At 31.7% G+C, this 14,516-nt stretch overlaps 1 protein-coding gene across 3 annotated transcripts in view; it reads left to right on the top strand.

Moving 5' to 3' along the window:
• Window positions 1-14,516, top strand: part of LOC117168142 (RB1-inducible coiled-coil protein 1) — a 46,155-nt gene that overhangs the window by 22,230 nt on the left and 9,409 nt on the right. For 2 of the 3 annotated variants that reach the window (XM_033353561.1, XM_033353560.1), the window contains 5 exons: window positions 827-1,115; window positions 2,859-3,786; window positions 5,413-5,636; window positions 5,724-6,336; window positions 11,349-12,089. In XM_033353561.1, coding sequence (XP_033209452.1) covers window positions 827-1,115; window positions 2,859-3,786; window positions 5,413-5,636; window positions 5,724-6,336; window positions 11,349-12,089 — 2,795 coding nt within the window. The remainder of the gene's footprint in view (window positions 1-826; window positions 1,116-2,858; window positions 3,787-5,412; window positions 5,637-5,723; window positions 6,337-11,348; window positions 12,090-14,516) is intronic. The other variant, XM_033353563.1, reaches the window with a different exon arrangement.

The raw sequence follows: 14,516 nt of genomic DNA, 5'->3' as shown, positions 1-14,516 counted from the left end.
AAAATTAAAATTCGAAAATTTTTTCTAAAGCCTCCAGGGGACTTCGTTTTCGCACGAAAAAATTTTATGTGCCCTTATTGCATCCGGACCCACAATTTGTCCAAAAGATTCCAAGGCATTATTAAAAGTTTTAAAAAATGTCACGGAATATATAGAACGACTTTCCATACATTTATTTTAAGGGATTTCCAATGGATTTGAAATATTTTAGGTAATTTTAAAAAATTCCACTTTTTTGTGAAAAAATAACTACTTTTTCGGTTTAAGTAAATAACTTTCTCAATTCTTTTAAAGTAAAATAGACTGGGGCAGCCCTGAAAATATTCAGTTTAAATTTGTTTTTTCCATTTTTAAAGGATTCTATATTAAATGTCTTTCAAAATTAGAATTTTAGTCTTTAAATATTAATCTGTTAATTATTTCTCCGGTAAGAGTCTGATCTGTGGTGAGTTTTTGTCGAAGCAGAAGTGGTCCTGGTGTTTAAATAATCAGGCTTCTAGTCTTCTTCCTTATTGGGATCGAAAATGGAAAAAGAAAGCTTGCGTTTGAGAGGAACACCCACTATGTAATCCACGCCAACGTGTTGCATATCCAGCATGACGTAAGTCGTAAGATCTGAAAGAGAGAACGAGTCGTACCCGCGACCTTGAATTTTCATCGCGTGCCAAGATCACGCTGGCGAGCTTCAACGCGCGTTCAGAAGCGTCGATCAATTATATCCTTCCTCCTTGTTACCTCTCCTGCGTTACTAGCCACCGCAATCGCATCGGCAATAATGATGCTGAATTGAGATGATGATGCTAGATTGAGTTTTCTTTGGTTGCAGATGTGGATCTTCAGAGCCAAGTCGACGCTTCTCTGTTGATGCCGGCTACATATCAAACCATCGTTACACGTGCTCAGCTGGCCCAACAATGCTGCGGTTTGGCCAGAGATCAGACCAGGATTTGTGAAAAGTTGGTCCACGATCAGCACTTGCAGCAGCAAGGATGGGCCGCTGTCGTCGCAAATCTCGAAGATGTCACACAAATGTTCCAGTCGAGAGCCGAGCAGTTTCAGCACAGCTTCACAGTTTACCATGCTGAGAGGCAGCAGTACATAGAACTCCTTCAAAAGTAAGCCATCACGTTTAATCTAGCATAACGGTATCGCTCGAGAAAGTTCTTGTAGCGTCGTTTACTCCTGAATTTGCATCAGCAGGGTGACATGACGATTTGATTCATAAGCAACAAACAAAAACAAAGGGAAAAGAGAAGTACGTTTCTGGGACCTCATTTTTAAAAGAAATGTACTAATTAGCATGGACAAAGATCAACTTCAATAAATAACTTTAGAATCATCCGAAGTTTTAAGAACACGATCACCGGTAAATTCAAGCCGACATCTTGATTAACTTTTCTAATTGCCTTAAATTATTAAAAACTAAATTAAATGCAGACCTTGAACTCACGCCTCTATTGACTCTTTTTTTAAACGATTTAACTATTTTTCTACTATTTTAAAAACATGACACTAATACGATTGTTTCACGATTTTAGATCAAATAATTATTTAATGCATAATTTTAATTCGAACCGAAGGTGCGTTATAATTTTTTTTCTGTTGAGTCGTTCAAAATAAAACAAAAATTAAAAATTGAAGACGGTAAAATACTTATTAAAGTTAGTGTCACGTGGGTTTGACGTGACACAGAGGTTCTCATAATTATCCATCAATATAACGATGTGACTTTGATGAAAACTATTCTAACTATTTTGATTCGATAGCTTTATGTATAGTGATTGTTAGAAATAATATATTTATAAATGCGCTTACAGGTGTACTTTCATTCCTCGTATTTCTGCACGTACGAAGTGAAAATTATTCTTAAAGTACTCCGATACTAAAAATATATCTATTTTCGGTAGATTTCCGCTATTGGCTTTTACGAAACCCTCCTTTGACATTTTTTTTAAACAATAGTTTGCGACTTCTATTTTCGATGTGCACATAAATAAAACAAAACATCGGCACAGAAAAAGATAATTGAGAATAACTGACACATGAGCTGTTATTGGTAGAAAATCCGAACCCTTTGACGTCAAAGGGGCCCTTCGATTGACATCGTGATAGAAAATTCATATTTCAACAATTAATTAAAAATAGTAAGCAATATGTTAAAAATATCTTATGCGTGTTTTTAACATTAGAATGTTATATAAACAACTATTTTAAAGGATTTCAATGCTTTTAGGATATTTTAAAAGATTTCAAGGAATTTAGAAAATATCCAAGATTTTAAGGGATTTCAAATAGCTTCATCTCATTTTGTGGGATTTCAGAGGATTTCATCATTTTCCAAAGGAATTTTGAAAAATATTACAGATTTCAACATGTTTTACGAGATTTTACTCGATTTTTTTGGGTTTACTATAAGATTTTACATGATTTAAGGTATTTTATAAATTTCAAGGAATTTTAAAGATTTTAAGGAATTAAATGGAATTTTAAAATTCTACGGTTTCTCAAAAAATTTCTAAGGAATTTAAAAAGGTATCCCTGATTATTACTAAGGATTGCTAAGAGTTTCTAAGGATAGCAGAGATTTCAAGTGATATTATCAGATTGATATGAGCCGTAGGAACTCAAAAGAAATGATAATATTTCTAAGGATCTTAAGGGCGTTCAAACAATTTCAGGGATTTAAAAATATTGATGAGTTTTCCAGTAATCCAAGTCTTAGATTCTAAGAGAATGTTAACAGATTCGAAAAGATTTTACGCGCGATTTTATGATTTTATTTAAATTGCTTGACACTAAATGATGCAAACTTCCGTGTTGGATTATTTTCTAAATTTTGCTAACAGAAAGGTCTCCAGTTTCAGTGATGATGTCGGAACCCTCTCGAAAATCCCGATTCTGCCTGCATTGCGAGCGCAAGCAGAAGGGTTTCTCACTCCAGACGAGCTGCCCACAACAGAAGAAGATCCAGAAGTGTTGAGTTTACTCAAGTGGATCTCGGCTAAGGATAACCAGAGCACTTTGGAACAAGTGGCTGAACAATGTTCGAGAGGCTTGGAGCAGTTCAACGAGAGAGTCCTGGAATCGCTGATGGACGAGGCAAATGCAGCTATTCTCAATGCAAACAAGCAGGACATGAAGGAGGTGAAAGGTCTCGGGGAAAGATTGATGGCCTTGGAAGATTTGATGGCTCAGACTAAGAAGATCGTTCAGGAGCAGAGTGAACTTGCTCACGGATTTCTGCAGAATCAAAATCGGACGAAAATTGAAGGCGATGCGAGCGTTCTTCCCGATCTCTGTACTTCGCATAAACGACAACTCACCGTTATGCTGAATAACCACAATCAGCTTCGAGACATTCGCAGAAGGTGTGCGAAAGCAAAGGAGGAACTATCGGCCAACATATATTACCGTCTGAAGTGGGTCGTGTACGTCGAAAGCAAGATAATAGATATCGACTGTAAGTTGATTATGTACCACGAGAGCTTGAAGCGTCTAAAGAGGCATCTGGAAGTGCTGCAGCAGATTCACTTGGCTCCTGAAATGTACATGAGTGCCATAACTGAAGTCGTCAGACGAAGAACGTTCTCTCAATCGTTTTTGACCTGGGCCAGCACATTGGCCTGTCAACTGTTGACTGTCCACAGCGAGGAACTGAACAGACGTCGAGAATTCCAGACCAAGTTCGAGGGACACTTTCTGAATACACTCTTCCCTGGCTTGGAGGACACACCCCCACCTTTTGCGACGCAGGCGCCGCCGGTTTTCGACAACTCTCTTCCGAAGGTAAAGAAATAAATAAAAATGTCAACTTCTCTTTAACGTCCAATATTCTCATTTAGCTAAGAAGTTCTTGGACATTCAGAAAAAAAAGTCTAACGAATACAAATTTAAAAAAAGAAATACGATAAAAAAGAGCAAAGAAAAATAAGGCTACCCCCAAATCGCCTTCAATTTGATCAAAAAAGGGTCATTTTCCTTTAAAAATGTTGACATTAAAAACAAATTTTTGTTTTAATTTTAAACAATTTTAAAATTAAAAAGAAAGGATTGATAAAACTTCAAAAATGGTAATATTAGCATTAATTGAAATAGGAAAAGTACAGATTCAGGTAGAATTAAAATTTTTTCGGCTCATCCTATATAAAACAAAATTGTAGTGATGAAAAACTTCTTACATAGCTGTGGGTAAAATAATTTAGTTCAGTTAGCACTTTCGTTCTGCTAACTTTTGGTTAAAATTTCAAAAACTGTTTATTGTATCTTAAAAAGATTTAATTTTGACTCACGCAATTTCAAAATTAATATTAATAGAAAGTCTTTGTGGCTTTTTGCGACCCTCAGTAAAATTATTAATTGTTTGGTTCACGGACCGCAGAGCCACAAAACGCTTCAAATGCTCTTTTTCTCCCCCCCCCTCGCTCTCTCTCTTTCTTTCTATATATATATTTTTTTTTAAGCTAATGGATTTTCATTAAAAATTCAAATTTCAGGTGTAAAGCACTAACCTGAAATTGTTCAGAAATGATTAATTTTCGAAATCTATATCGATTTCCATTATAAATCGCAAGCACATGTCACTTGATAATTAAATATTTTAAAAAATAACAATTTCTGATTTAAAGCACTAAGATTCAATTGGTAAAAAAATTCTAAACCTTCTTTGAAATTTATACTGTTTCCTAGTAAAAAGCTCGAGCATATTTAAATCTAATGAGTTTCGTTTTCTACATATCACTTTCAGGCGAAACGCGACAACATAATATAAAGTCGTTGAAAAATTGTTATTTAAAATTTAACTTTGTATTTAAAATTTTGATTTTTAGAAATTGGAATGTAGTTAGAAATTGGTATTGAACTATAACCTGAAATTCTTCAGAAATTGTAAATCTTGTTCGAATTATAATACTTTGTGTTACAAATACCAATTTCTAGTTGTTAAAAAATTGTGTATCTTGAAAATCTAATGATTTTTATTTTAAAATACCAATTTCCGGTTAAAAACGATAAAATAACGGAAAAACAAAAGACATTTTATTGAGTATTAAATTTATTTATTTTTTTAATTGCTACGAATTTCATATCAAATAAATTGGCTATAAAACAAGAAATACTTTTATTTGCATTCAAGAGCGTGCTTAATGGTCCAGCAAAATCAGGAACTTTTTTAAGTTTGAATAAAACACATTTTATACTTCAGATTGGGTTCAATGAACGCTATCGAATATTGACGCAATCGCAATCAGGTTACATAATACCAAAAGTAACAGTAGTAGTTAGTAACAGAGGGAAATATAATTATAAGAAAAAGAAATTTGTACTTCTGAGGCTAATTTAAAATTCATACAGCAAAGTCTTTGTGTCTGCAAAGAAAATCTCCTTACTGATAATTCCATGAAATTTGAATTGCAGCTGACTGTGGATGATATGGAATCTTTGAGAAAACAGCTGCCAGACTTGGCGCTTAGCGTTTCTTCTCCAGATCTCAATAGCATCACTCAGTTCTTTTACTCCAAGAGTTTGAGCGAGGGAAGCGTCGAAGTCAACAAAGATAAAGAAAATACTTCGATGCCAGTTGACGTTTCTTCAAAGGACCAAGAACCGTCTGTGGTTAGACCGCAGATGCTGGTTGACAGGTATGCAATTAAAACAGCAAATGAGATAATGCAAATAATGAAGAAATGTAATGGGCTCTTGATTGTAATGAAATCTCTAATTTCCAGAGGAGATTTTGAGTCTGAAACTGACACGGAAGAGTTCGAGAAGATAGGTCAAGGAGCGACAGACTCGAAGTTAAATTACTTCGAGGGGATGAAACACACACAGCAGAAGAAAATGGAGGTTGGTGTCCAGCCAAGTGCATCCTTGGGTTCCACAACCTCGACTAATATTCCCCCGCTAAATTCGAAAGGCACTGATTTAAATCGATCGTCTTCATCGAGCGAACCCGAATCCTATCATTTTCCTCGCCTTACCACAAGCGAACAACCCTGTCAGCTTAGCCCGCTAACCGAGTGCACCGAAAACGGTGCATCCGGCCCAAATCATCTCATATGCTATCCACAAACATCAAGTAACGTTCCATTATCCCTAATTTCCGACGTTCCTCATTCCTCGAGTTCAAATCCAGCCGCCGTATCTCAACCCGTAGGGTGCGACGGTCAGACAAAAGAGCATCAACGCCAACAAGAGTGCGGAAGCGAAGGCAGCAGTCCCGTCGGTCTAGGAGGCGCTGATTTCATGGGTACCGAATTTTACATGGACGAATCACTGCCAAGCAGTCTCAGCGAACATCCCACTGACACCCAACATCAGGCTATCGTATCCCTTCTCCAGGTACTGGACCGACTTACAGCTCGCTGAACAATTCCGTAGTCGTAGCCGTAAACGTTCCACTGCCACGTTGGGTCACTTTCCCTCTCTTTACTTCTTATTTTCCCTTCATTTTCCTATTTAGGAATTTAATTACTCTCCTTACTCGCTGCTATCATTCTTTATCTTCATAGATGTGGAGAACACTTACCTTATAATTTTTTTTCCAATAATCTGGTCTCGAGAAAAGTTAATCCTAGTCGAGAGTGGCCACCCACCCGAGAGAATCGGGAGAGAAATATTACACCGCGAGATTTCCGGTATTCCATAATTCGCGTATTTTGTCATTTTTGAAAGTTTCCAATTTGAAAGTACATAATTTTCAAAGTGTTTTGAACTGTGAAAATGACAGTGATTTTTCATTTGACAGAAATCACGTCTTGTACTAAAAAAGTCTATTCAGACGTTTTAAATCTTGCTTGATACTACATATGATACTTATTATTAATGTATTTATCATGTTTAAAATTTTTATAATTTTAATTAAAAATTGCAGTTTTGAATGTGCAATTCTAAAACCCAGTGGGCATGAATTGTCCTAAGACGTTTTACAAACGTCTTTAAATTTTTTACCCGCTGGGTAATATGTGAGGTCTTGAAACTAAAGTTTTTTATGAAATTAATTTTTGGAGATTTCGAACTTTAAATTTAACAATATTGTGGTTTCCAATTCAAATATTCAAAATTTTAGGACCATTTCGCTGTTATATATTTCAAAATTTCATATTAAAAGCCTTGATGTTAAGTTTTGAATTTAATAGTTTTAGAGGTGAATATAAAGGAATTTCAAATTGAAAAGCTTAAAATTGTACATTTTAAGAAATTGAAATCATATTATAGCAATATTATTTTGTGTTTTTAATTTACATTTTTTATTTTCAATATATAATCTTAAAATTATCCCATTTTTAGTTGAAGATTTAACTAAATTAATCATTTTAAATTAAAAAATATTTGATAGGAAATTTTCTAGAATGTTAATCTAAAAGAAGATTTTAAATTCAAATTCAATTTAAACAAAAAAACATGAAAATTAAACTATAACCTTTCATATGTTCCAATTTTGCCATTAAAACTGAATTTTGAAAAGTATGTATAATAAGCAATTTAAAAACTATTAATTTTTAAGCGATTTATATTTGCTTCAAATAATTAAAATTTTTAAAGTTTTGAGTAGGAAAAAAGTTTCAATATCATTATTTTTTGTGACAACATTTTTTCTATTTTACATGAAGTTCGGATTCGTTTAAGTTGTAACGTTCCAAAGGAGAATTTTTTGCATTTTTAATGTTTCTCATTTAAAATTACTATTTATTTTAAAGTTTTTTTTTAGAACAATGCAATTCATTTTTCGGTTTAGAAAAAGTTATTTAAACAGCTTTAATGTTAACTTATAATTTTATTATGTAATAACAATTTAAAAATCTAGAATTTCAGAAGATTTGACTGAAAGATGCAATTTAGTTTTAAATAATTAATGACCAAATATTAATCGCTTTGAATTTAAAGTTATTCAAATTCGAAAGTTTTCAATCCTTAATTATTTAATTTTGAACGCTTTAAATCGTCAAGAGTACAATTTCAGTTACTCTGAATTTTAAATGACCCGATTTTCAATATTCGTATCTTAAATTATTCAATTTTGAAAGTTTTAACATTTTCCTATTTTTGAAATTTTAATATAAAATCATACTAGTTTCATGATTGTCTATTTCAAATTAAAAATGTTTAATTTTTAGCGCCTCGACTTAGAAATTAGACAATTCAACTCATTTTTCTAATTAAATTGTACACGATCATTCGTATTTTGTTTAATTTCAGACGATTGCAATTCAAAATTATTGATTTTTAAATTTACATATTTTTATGATAGTAAATAGAAGTCAAGAGACAGGAACGCGCGATTTGCGTGCGTGTATTTACTGCTAGTGTGTAGTACGCAGCTGTATTTTTCTTTATTAATCACAAAAATTTCCTTATCCTACTTGTTATACGATTCCAAGTCAATCAACTTCTAGCAAAAAGGTTTCTTGATGTTTATCGGCTTCCGCAATAGATTATGTATGCGAAAAACTGTCGGTTTCATAAAGAGAGGTAATTTTTTTTCTAACACAGGATAAATCACAAATATTTACCGGGAGAACCGGTAGAAAGCCGGGAGTAGAATATTTAAAAAATAGTGGCCACCCTGGCAGTCTAGTTTCTTTTTTGTTTAAATTCAATAAAATGTGGCGAATGAAATGAGTCATGATCATTGTGATAATGACAAAAATTATTTTAATAGTTCGATATAACTTTCCAGCTGCGAGAAAATTTAAACAAGTCGTACTAATTATTTAAAATATTGATAAATTTAATGATTTGCCTGGAAATTTTATTTTTGGTTTTGAAATCGGACTTACTATAGTGTATTTTAGCCTCTCGAAAATTTAGATTTGGTTATTTAAATAACTTTGTTAGTTTAAAAAATATCGCAGTGATGCCTGTAACTCATTCTGTTCAATACAAATGTACTAAATTTCATTCAGATCGGTGAGGAAACAGCGAAAACTTTGGGAAATCGTGACCATAATCAGAATTTTGCACACGAACAAGAATCTATTTTAATATTTTTGAAGGTTTCTTTTATAAATTATGACCAAATTTGTACTTAAAAGAAAAGCAAAGTGTAATCCCGGAATTAGGGATACAAATGAAATTACGGAACTTTTTTCAATATTTTCCTAATATATCGTTGATAATAAATAATATGGCTTATAAGTAAATTAAATATTAGGAATTGTTTTAAAATAATATGGCTACGAATGTACAATGTCAAAATTTATATGGTGACAAAGTTTTTTGGCACAAGACACGCAAGGCAACATAACGAAAGCGTCGTTACTTGGACGTAATTTAAAAAAATCCAAATCGCTACTTAATTATTTTAAATTTCCGCTATTTTATACAAATTGGTCGTTTTTCACTCGTAACATATCAACAAATTTATTATAAAAAGCTTCGACACACATTTGGGGATCTTTTTAACCACAAATTGCAAATCAAGTAATCAGTTTTCCTGAAAAATCATTAGGTACTGTGAGTAAATTTCCAGGTTTTAACAATTTTAGGTCATTGTGGTATTTGACCGAAAAGTGATATTTTTCGGAGAAGACTTGCAAGTTCGAAATATTTTAGGAATATTTAGGAGAATTATTAACTTTGCAAGAGAACTTAAAAGTTCAAAATATTTTACGAAATTATTTTTAGAAAATTGTTATTGGAAAATGATTGGACTACAACGAAGATTTACAAGTAAAGTAAAAAAGTAAAAAACTAATTTCCTGTAAAAAAAAACTTACACAATCTAAAAATTCTAGAATTAGCTTCTCTAACTTCTCCGATACATAGTGATTTTAGTTTTAAAAATATTAGTTTTTGACGAAAAACATTAACATTAAAAATTTGTTTGAATTTCAAGTTTCCTCCGAGACACAATTAATGATTTTTATTGGACAATGTGAATTTGATTCCTTCATCGAAATATTTTATCATGTTTCTTGTTATATATCCACTTGACTTTGTTAGAATATTCAAAATTCAATATCCTGTATAAAGTGTAATAAGAACTGCCACTCGAAAATTTCAGTTTCAGCTATTATGAAATTAGTATAGAGTTTCAAAACTAGAAAAAAATGGAAATCGATGCCTACTTCTTGGAAGAAAACAGTTACTAATGAACTAAAACGATAATTACTGGAATCTTATGTAATTCTGGGAAGACGATTATTAATATTGTGTAAGGTCATAGTAAAAAAAAAAAATGATTCCATTATCATTAAAGCAAGTTATTTACCTACGTAATTTATAAACGGAAGTAGATACCCTGAGATTGCATTGGTTTACTTTTGGATACATTTTTGGATTGCATCAGATGGAAAACAATATTTTTCTGAAAGTGAAACATGAATAACACAGCCTTTGCTTGTTCACAATGGACCATTAATCAATGTTTTGTTGCTTGTAAAGCTAGCATGTACGTATTTCCAATATGCCTTAAGTTCGCCTTCAAATCTATAAAAAAGGGAGATCGAGAGTCGTAGGCGCTTGTGTCTTTTAATTTTTCAGGATAGCTGCCGTCGCACTCTTTTTCCGAACTCCCAGCTCCCAGTATCTTTCCAAATTTGCGATCATGCCATTCATGTGAAAATCCATTTGAATAAATTATCTGTGGCACTTTTCGAACAAAATTATTTTGAATCCCAAAACAATCTATCATAAAGAAAGTCTTTGATCTTTTTCCTAGGCTCGTCGTTGAATATCAAACGATCGTGAATTCTTTAAGGTAGTTGTCGTGCCAAAAGTCAGATATCTAAAAAAAATAGTTCTTCTATGATTTTAAGACTCAAAATATTATAACTGATGTCATTTAAAATAAAAAAAAAACATTCATTTCATTCGTGTTTTTTTACAGTTGAATTTTTTCTGGGTGTAGCTTCTTACTAATTTTCGAGAAATGATTGCATTTGATTAAATAACAACTTATTTTTTCTGCGAAAACATTCTCTACGACTCTGCCGTTGCCAATTTTAAAACTAGCTAAATAATCGTAAAATAGAATTATTTGTTGAAAAAACGCTTTCTTAAAAAAAAATGGTTTGAATGATTTCAGCCATAGAAAAATTTACTTTTAAAATTGCATAAAATGCATCATAAAATGCAATCATTTTTCAGAATTTGGTAAGAAGCGACGGTCAGAAAAGATTCAATTGCAAAAAAATGGTTAAAATTAATGTTTTCTGTTGTTATAAATTTTAGGATTTTTCATAAAAATAATGTTTTTTATTTGAAATGACATTATTTATAATATTTTGATTCTTAAAATCATAGAACTATTTTTTTCAAATATCTGACTTGTGGCATGTCAACTACCTTAAAAGATCGAGTAAATTGGAAGTAACTATTTTGTACGAAATATCCAACTTTTTTTGTTTCAGGAAAACCTCGGAAACTCCCAAGATGAAGTGGAACGACTACGGGCTCTTTTGCGAGTGATGAAGACTGTCTCCTGTGATGCAATTGAAGCCTTCCGAAGTGAACTTGCGGAAATTAAGGGAAGAATGAACTTGGATGAAAACGGAATTGCGACTATGACGGAGCAACTTAATCAGGCTGTGACTCTCCACTCAAACGAGTGTAAACGAATTGTTCAAGAACGCGAGCAAGAATTGACGGTAGATCATGAACTCGAGATAGCAGATGTAAAGAAGATGCTGCAGAGTCGAGATGAGGATGTTCGCGTTTTGAAAGACACAATTCTCGAGAAAGAGACGCAAATCACAGAGCATGAGCGGCTTTTGAGCACGATGAGACAGACTTTAGAGAATGAGAAGGCGGAAATTAATCTGTTGCAAGCTCGCTTTCACGGACAGTTGAAAGAGGCCGTAGAGCAAGCCAATGCTGAAAAAGAAAAAGCGCTGGAGGAAGCAAACAAGGCTAGAATTGTGGAAATCACCTCGCTCACGAGTTCGTTAACCCAGTGCCAAGAGAGGATTCAAGAACTGGAAAAGGAGCTTTCTGCAGCTCATGATGATCAACAACGGCTCATTAAGGAAGCCTCTGACAAAATGCAGATGGATTATAAAACAGAGCTGGAAAATATCAGAAGCCGGTTCAAACTTATGGCTGCTTCGACGATGGAGAGAAGCCCGAGCGATTGCAGCCTCGAGAAAATTGAGGTAAGAATCCAATTATTAATTAATAATTAATTATATTATATATAATAATCTTTAAATTCATGTGTTCACTTTGAAAACATTGAAGCTTTAGTTTGGATTGTAATATGAAATTCTGATCATCTTATTGGGAATGGTGGCTTACCATTTCGCCACCTGGTGTCGAAAACTAGAACTCGATATAGTAGGTACAATTTTAAAGATGTATTTCAATTTTTGCATAACAACTTTCTTACGATTGTTGTGTGAAGTATAAAACAATGATTGAATACTAAAAACAAATCTTCATCAAAAACAAATAGTTTTAGATAAAATTTCCGTTTTACACAGTGAAAAAAAACACATTTTTGTCAAATAGTTTTTTTTTTTTTACAATTATTTCATGTAAGTTTCAATGCATTGTAAGATTAAAGAAACTTTAATTAATTTATTTAGCTACAAATTCTATACAGAATATGCAAAGAATACAAATAATAGAAGACTTGAATTGAAATACGAACTCTAACCGAACTTTTAGATCAGTTTTTTAAATAGTAAATATTTCGTGTATAAATTAATAGAAACTTAGTTTGAGTTCATTTTTGCTTCAAAATAATTCCATTTAAGTTGATAATCTTTTGAAAATCACGATAAATAGTACAATCATTGTTTATTTTAGATAAATATTTCTGTCAGAAAATGTGTTTTTTCACTGTACAATATGTGAATTCCATCTAAGGCACTTTGGTTCTGATAAAGACTTATTTTTATTGTTCAATAAATACTTTAAGCTCCACAAAAAAATCGTTAAAAATCTTTTATGCACAAACTGAAATGCATCTTTAAAATCGTACGTACATTCTTTCTAGTTCCGATTATTGTCACCAGGTGGCGTATCACAGTTTAACCATTCCCAATAGAAATTCTTTAGTTTGGATTGTAATATGAAATTCTGATCATGTTATATCGACATAAAAATCATTTTTATCTGACTTTAGGATAATTTAAATTTAGATTACATTTAGATTACGGGGAAGAAACAAATATTCAAATGGAAATATTCAAATTTCAAACATTTTAAAATAAAAGTCGTTTAAATTAAGAAGTTATTTATTATATGTAAATCTTGAAAATTGAATGATATGAAATTCTATATTTTGAAAAGTCAAGAATTTTCATTTCCGGCTCTGCATTATTGTAGAAATTTGAATTGTACATAATTAAAATGGAAGACTTTTTAATTTTGAAAATTCACTATGGAAAATTCTGTAATTTTGATGATTTACATTTGAAATTTCAAAAATTTAGAATTAAAAATTTTCGACTTTTGATCTTCAAAATCATCCAAATTTAAGATTTTTTATACGTCTTAAAATGTGAAGAAGTTTACACTGCAAATCATTAAAATTAAAGAATTTTCAATTGTAAATCTTCAAAATTCTAGAACTTTGAAGGGTAAATCTTTAAAATTGAAGAGTTTCTAATTTTTTAAATTTGCAATGAAAAATTATACAATTTTGATCGACATTCGAAATATCTTCAATTTGGAAGATTTAGAGTTGAAAACTAATCTTTCGTTCATCAAAATCATTCCAATTAAAGAAAAAATTATTTATGTATTTTTAGAATCGAACCGTTCTTAATTTTGAAAAATTACAATTAAAAATTATTTAAGTTTCACGGTTACAAATTCTATAAATTTTATGATTTACATTCGAAATGTTTTTAATTTAGAAGATTACAAATTGAGTAGTGGACTTTTCATTTCCAAAATCAGGAAAGTTTAAGGATTTTTATTTATCCATTTTTAAAATTGAAGGATCTTCAATTGAAACTCTTCAAGATGGACGTATTTTAAAAGGGTTTTCAAAATTTTATTATTTTAAACTAAAAATTCAAAATCAAAGAAGTTGGCGTATTTTCAATTGTAAATATCTTCAAAATGGATTGGTGTAGAAAATGGAATTACGATATAAAACTCCACATTAACTTCTTCGTTTTTTTCTTTGTTTCTAATTCTTTCTGGGACAAAATCTTATATTTTTTTTTATTTATTTAAATATATTTTATAGTACCTTAATTGGAGGCATATATTTTTATTTCATAATTAGGCATTAAAATTATGAAACAACCTGTAGTTGTTGCTATTGAATGGAAATGTTTTATCATTAGTTTTCAACGTTTTTAGAATGATTAAAGTTTGCAGGCTTATAATTCAAAAATTTTAAATTTTAAGGCAATGAAAGTGAAATTGAATTCTTGTTGTTTAATACAGAAATCTCATTTTTTCGTTTAGAAAAATCTATCCAATCACTTTGAGTCTTACTTGATATTATATAATATAATAGATATTAGAGTGGGACGATGGTCGTGGGGGCTAAAGCGTAGGCTTTGGACCCACTCCTTCGGCTTGCGGGTTCGATTCCCGCCTCGCACTCTGGAAGAGTCTCG

This window comes from Belonocnema kinseyi, chromosome 2 (genome assembly GCF_010883055.1).
Source record: "Belonocnema kinseyi isolate 2016_QV_RU_SX_M_011 chromosome 2, B_treatae_v1, whole genome shotgun sequence".
Taxonomy (NCBI): Eukaryota; Metazoa; Arthropoda; class Insecta; order Hymenoptera; family Cynipidae; genus Belonocnema; species Belonocnema kinseyi.
Note: the sequence above shows the minus strand (reverse complement) of the source record. Positions and strands in the feature narration are given on the sequence as shown.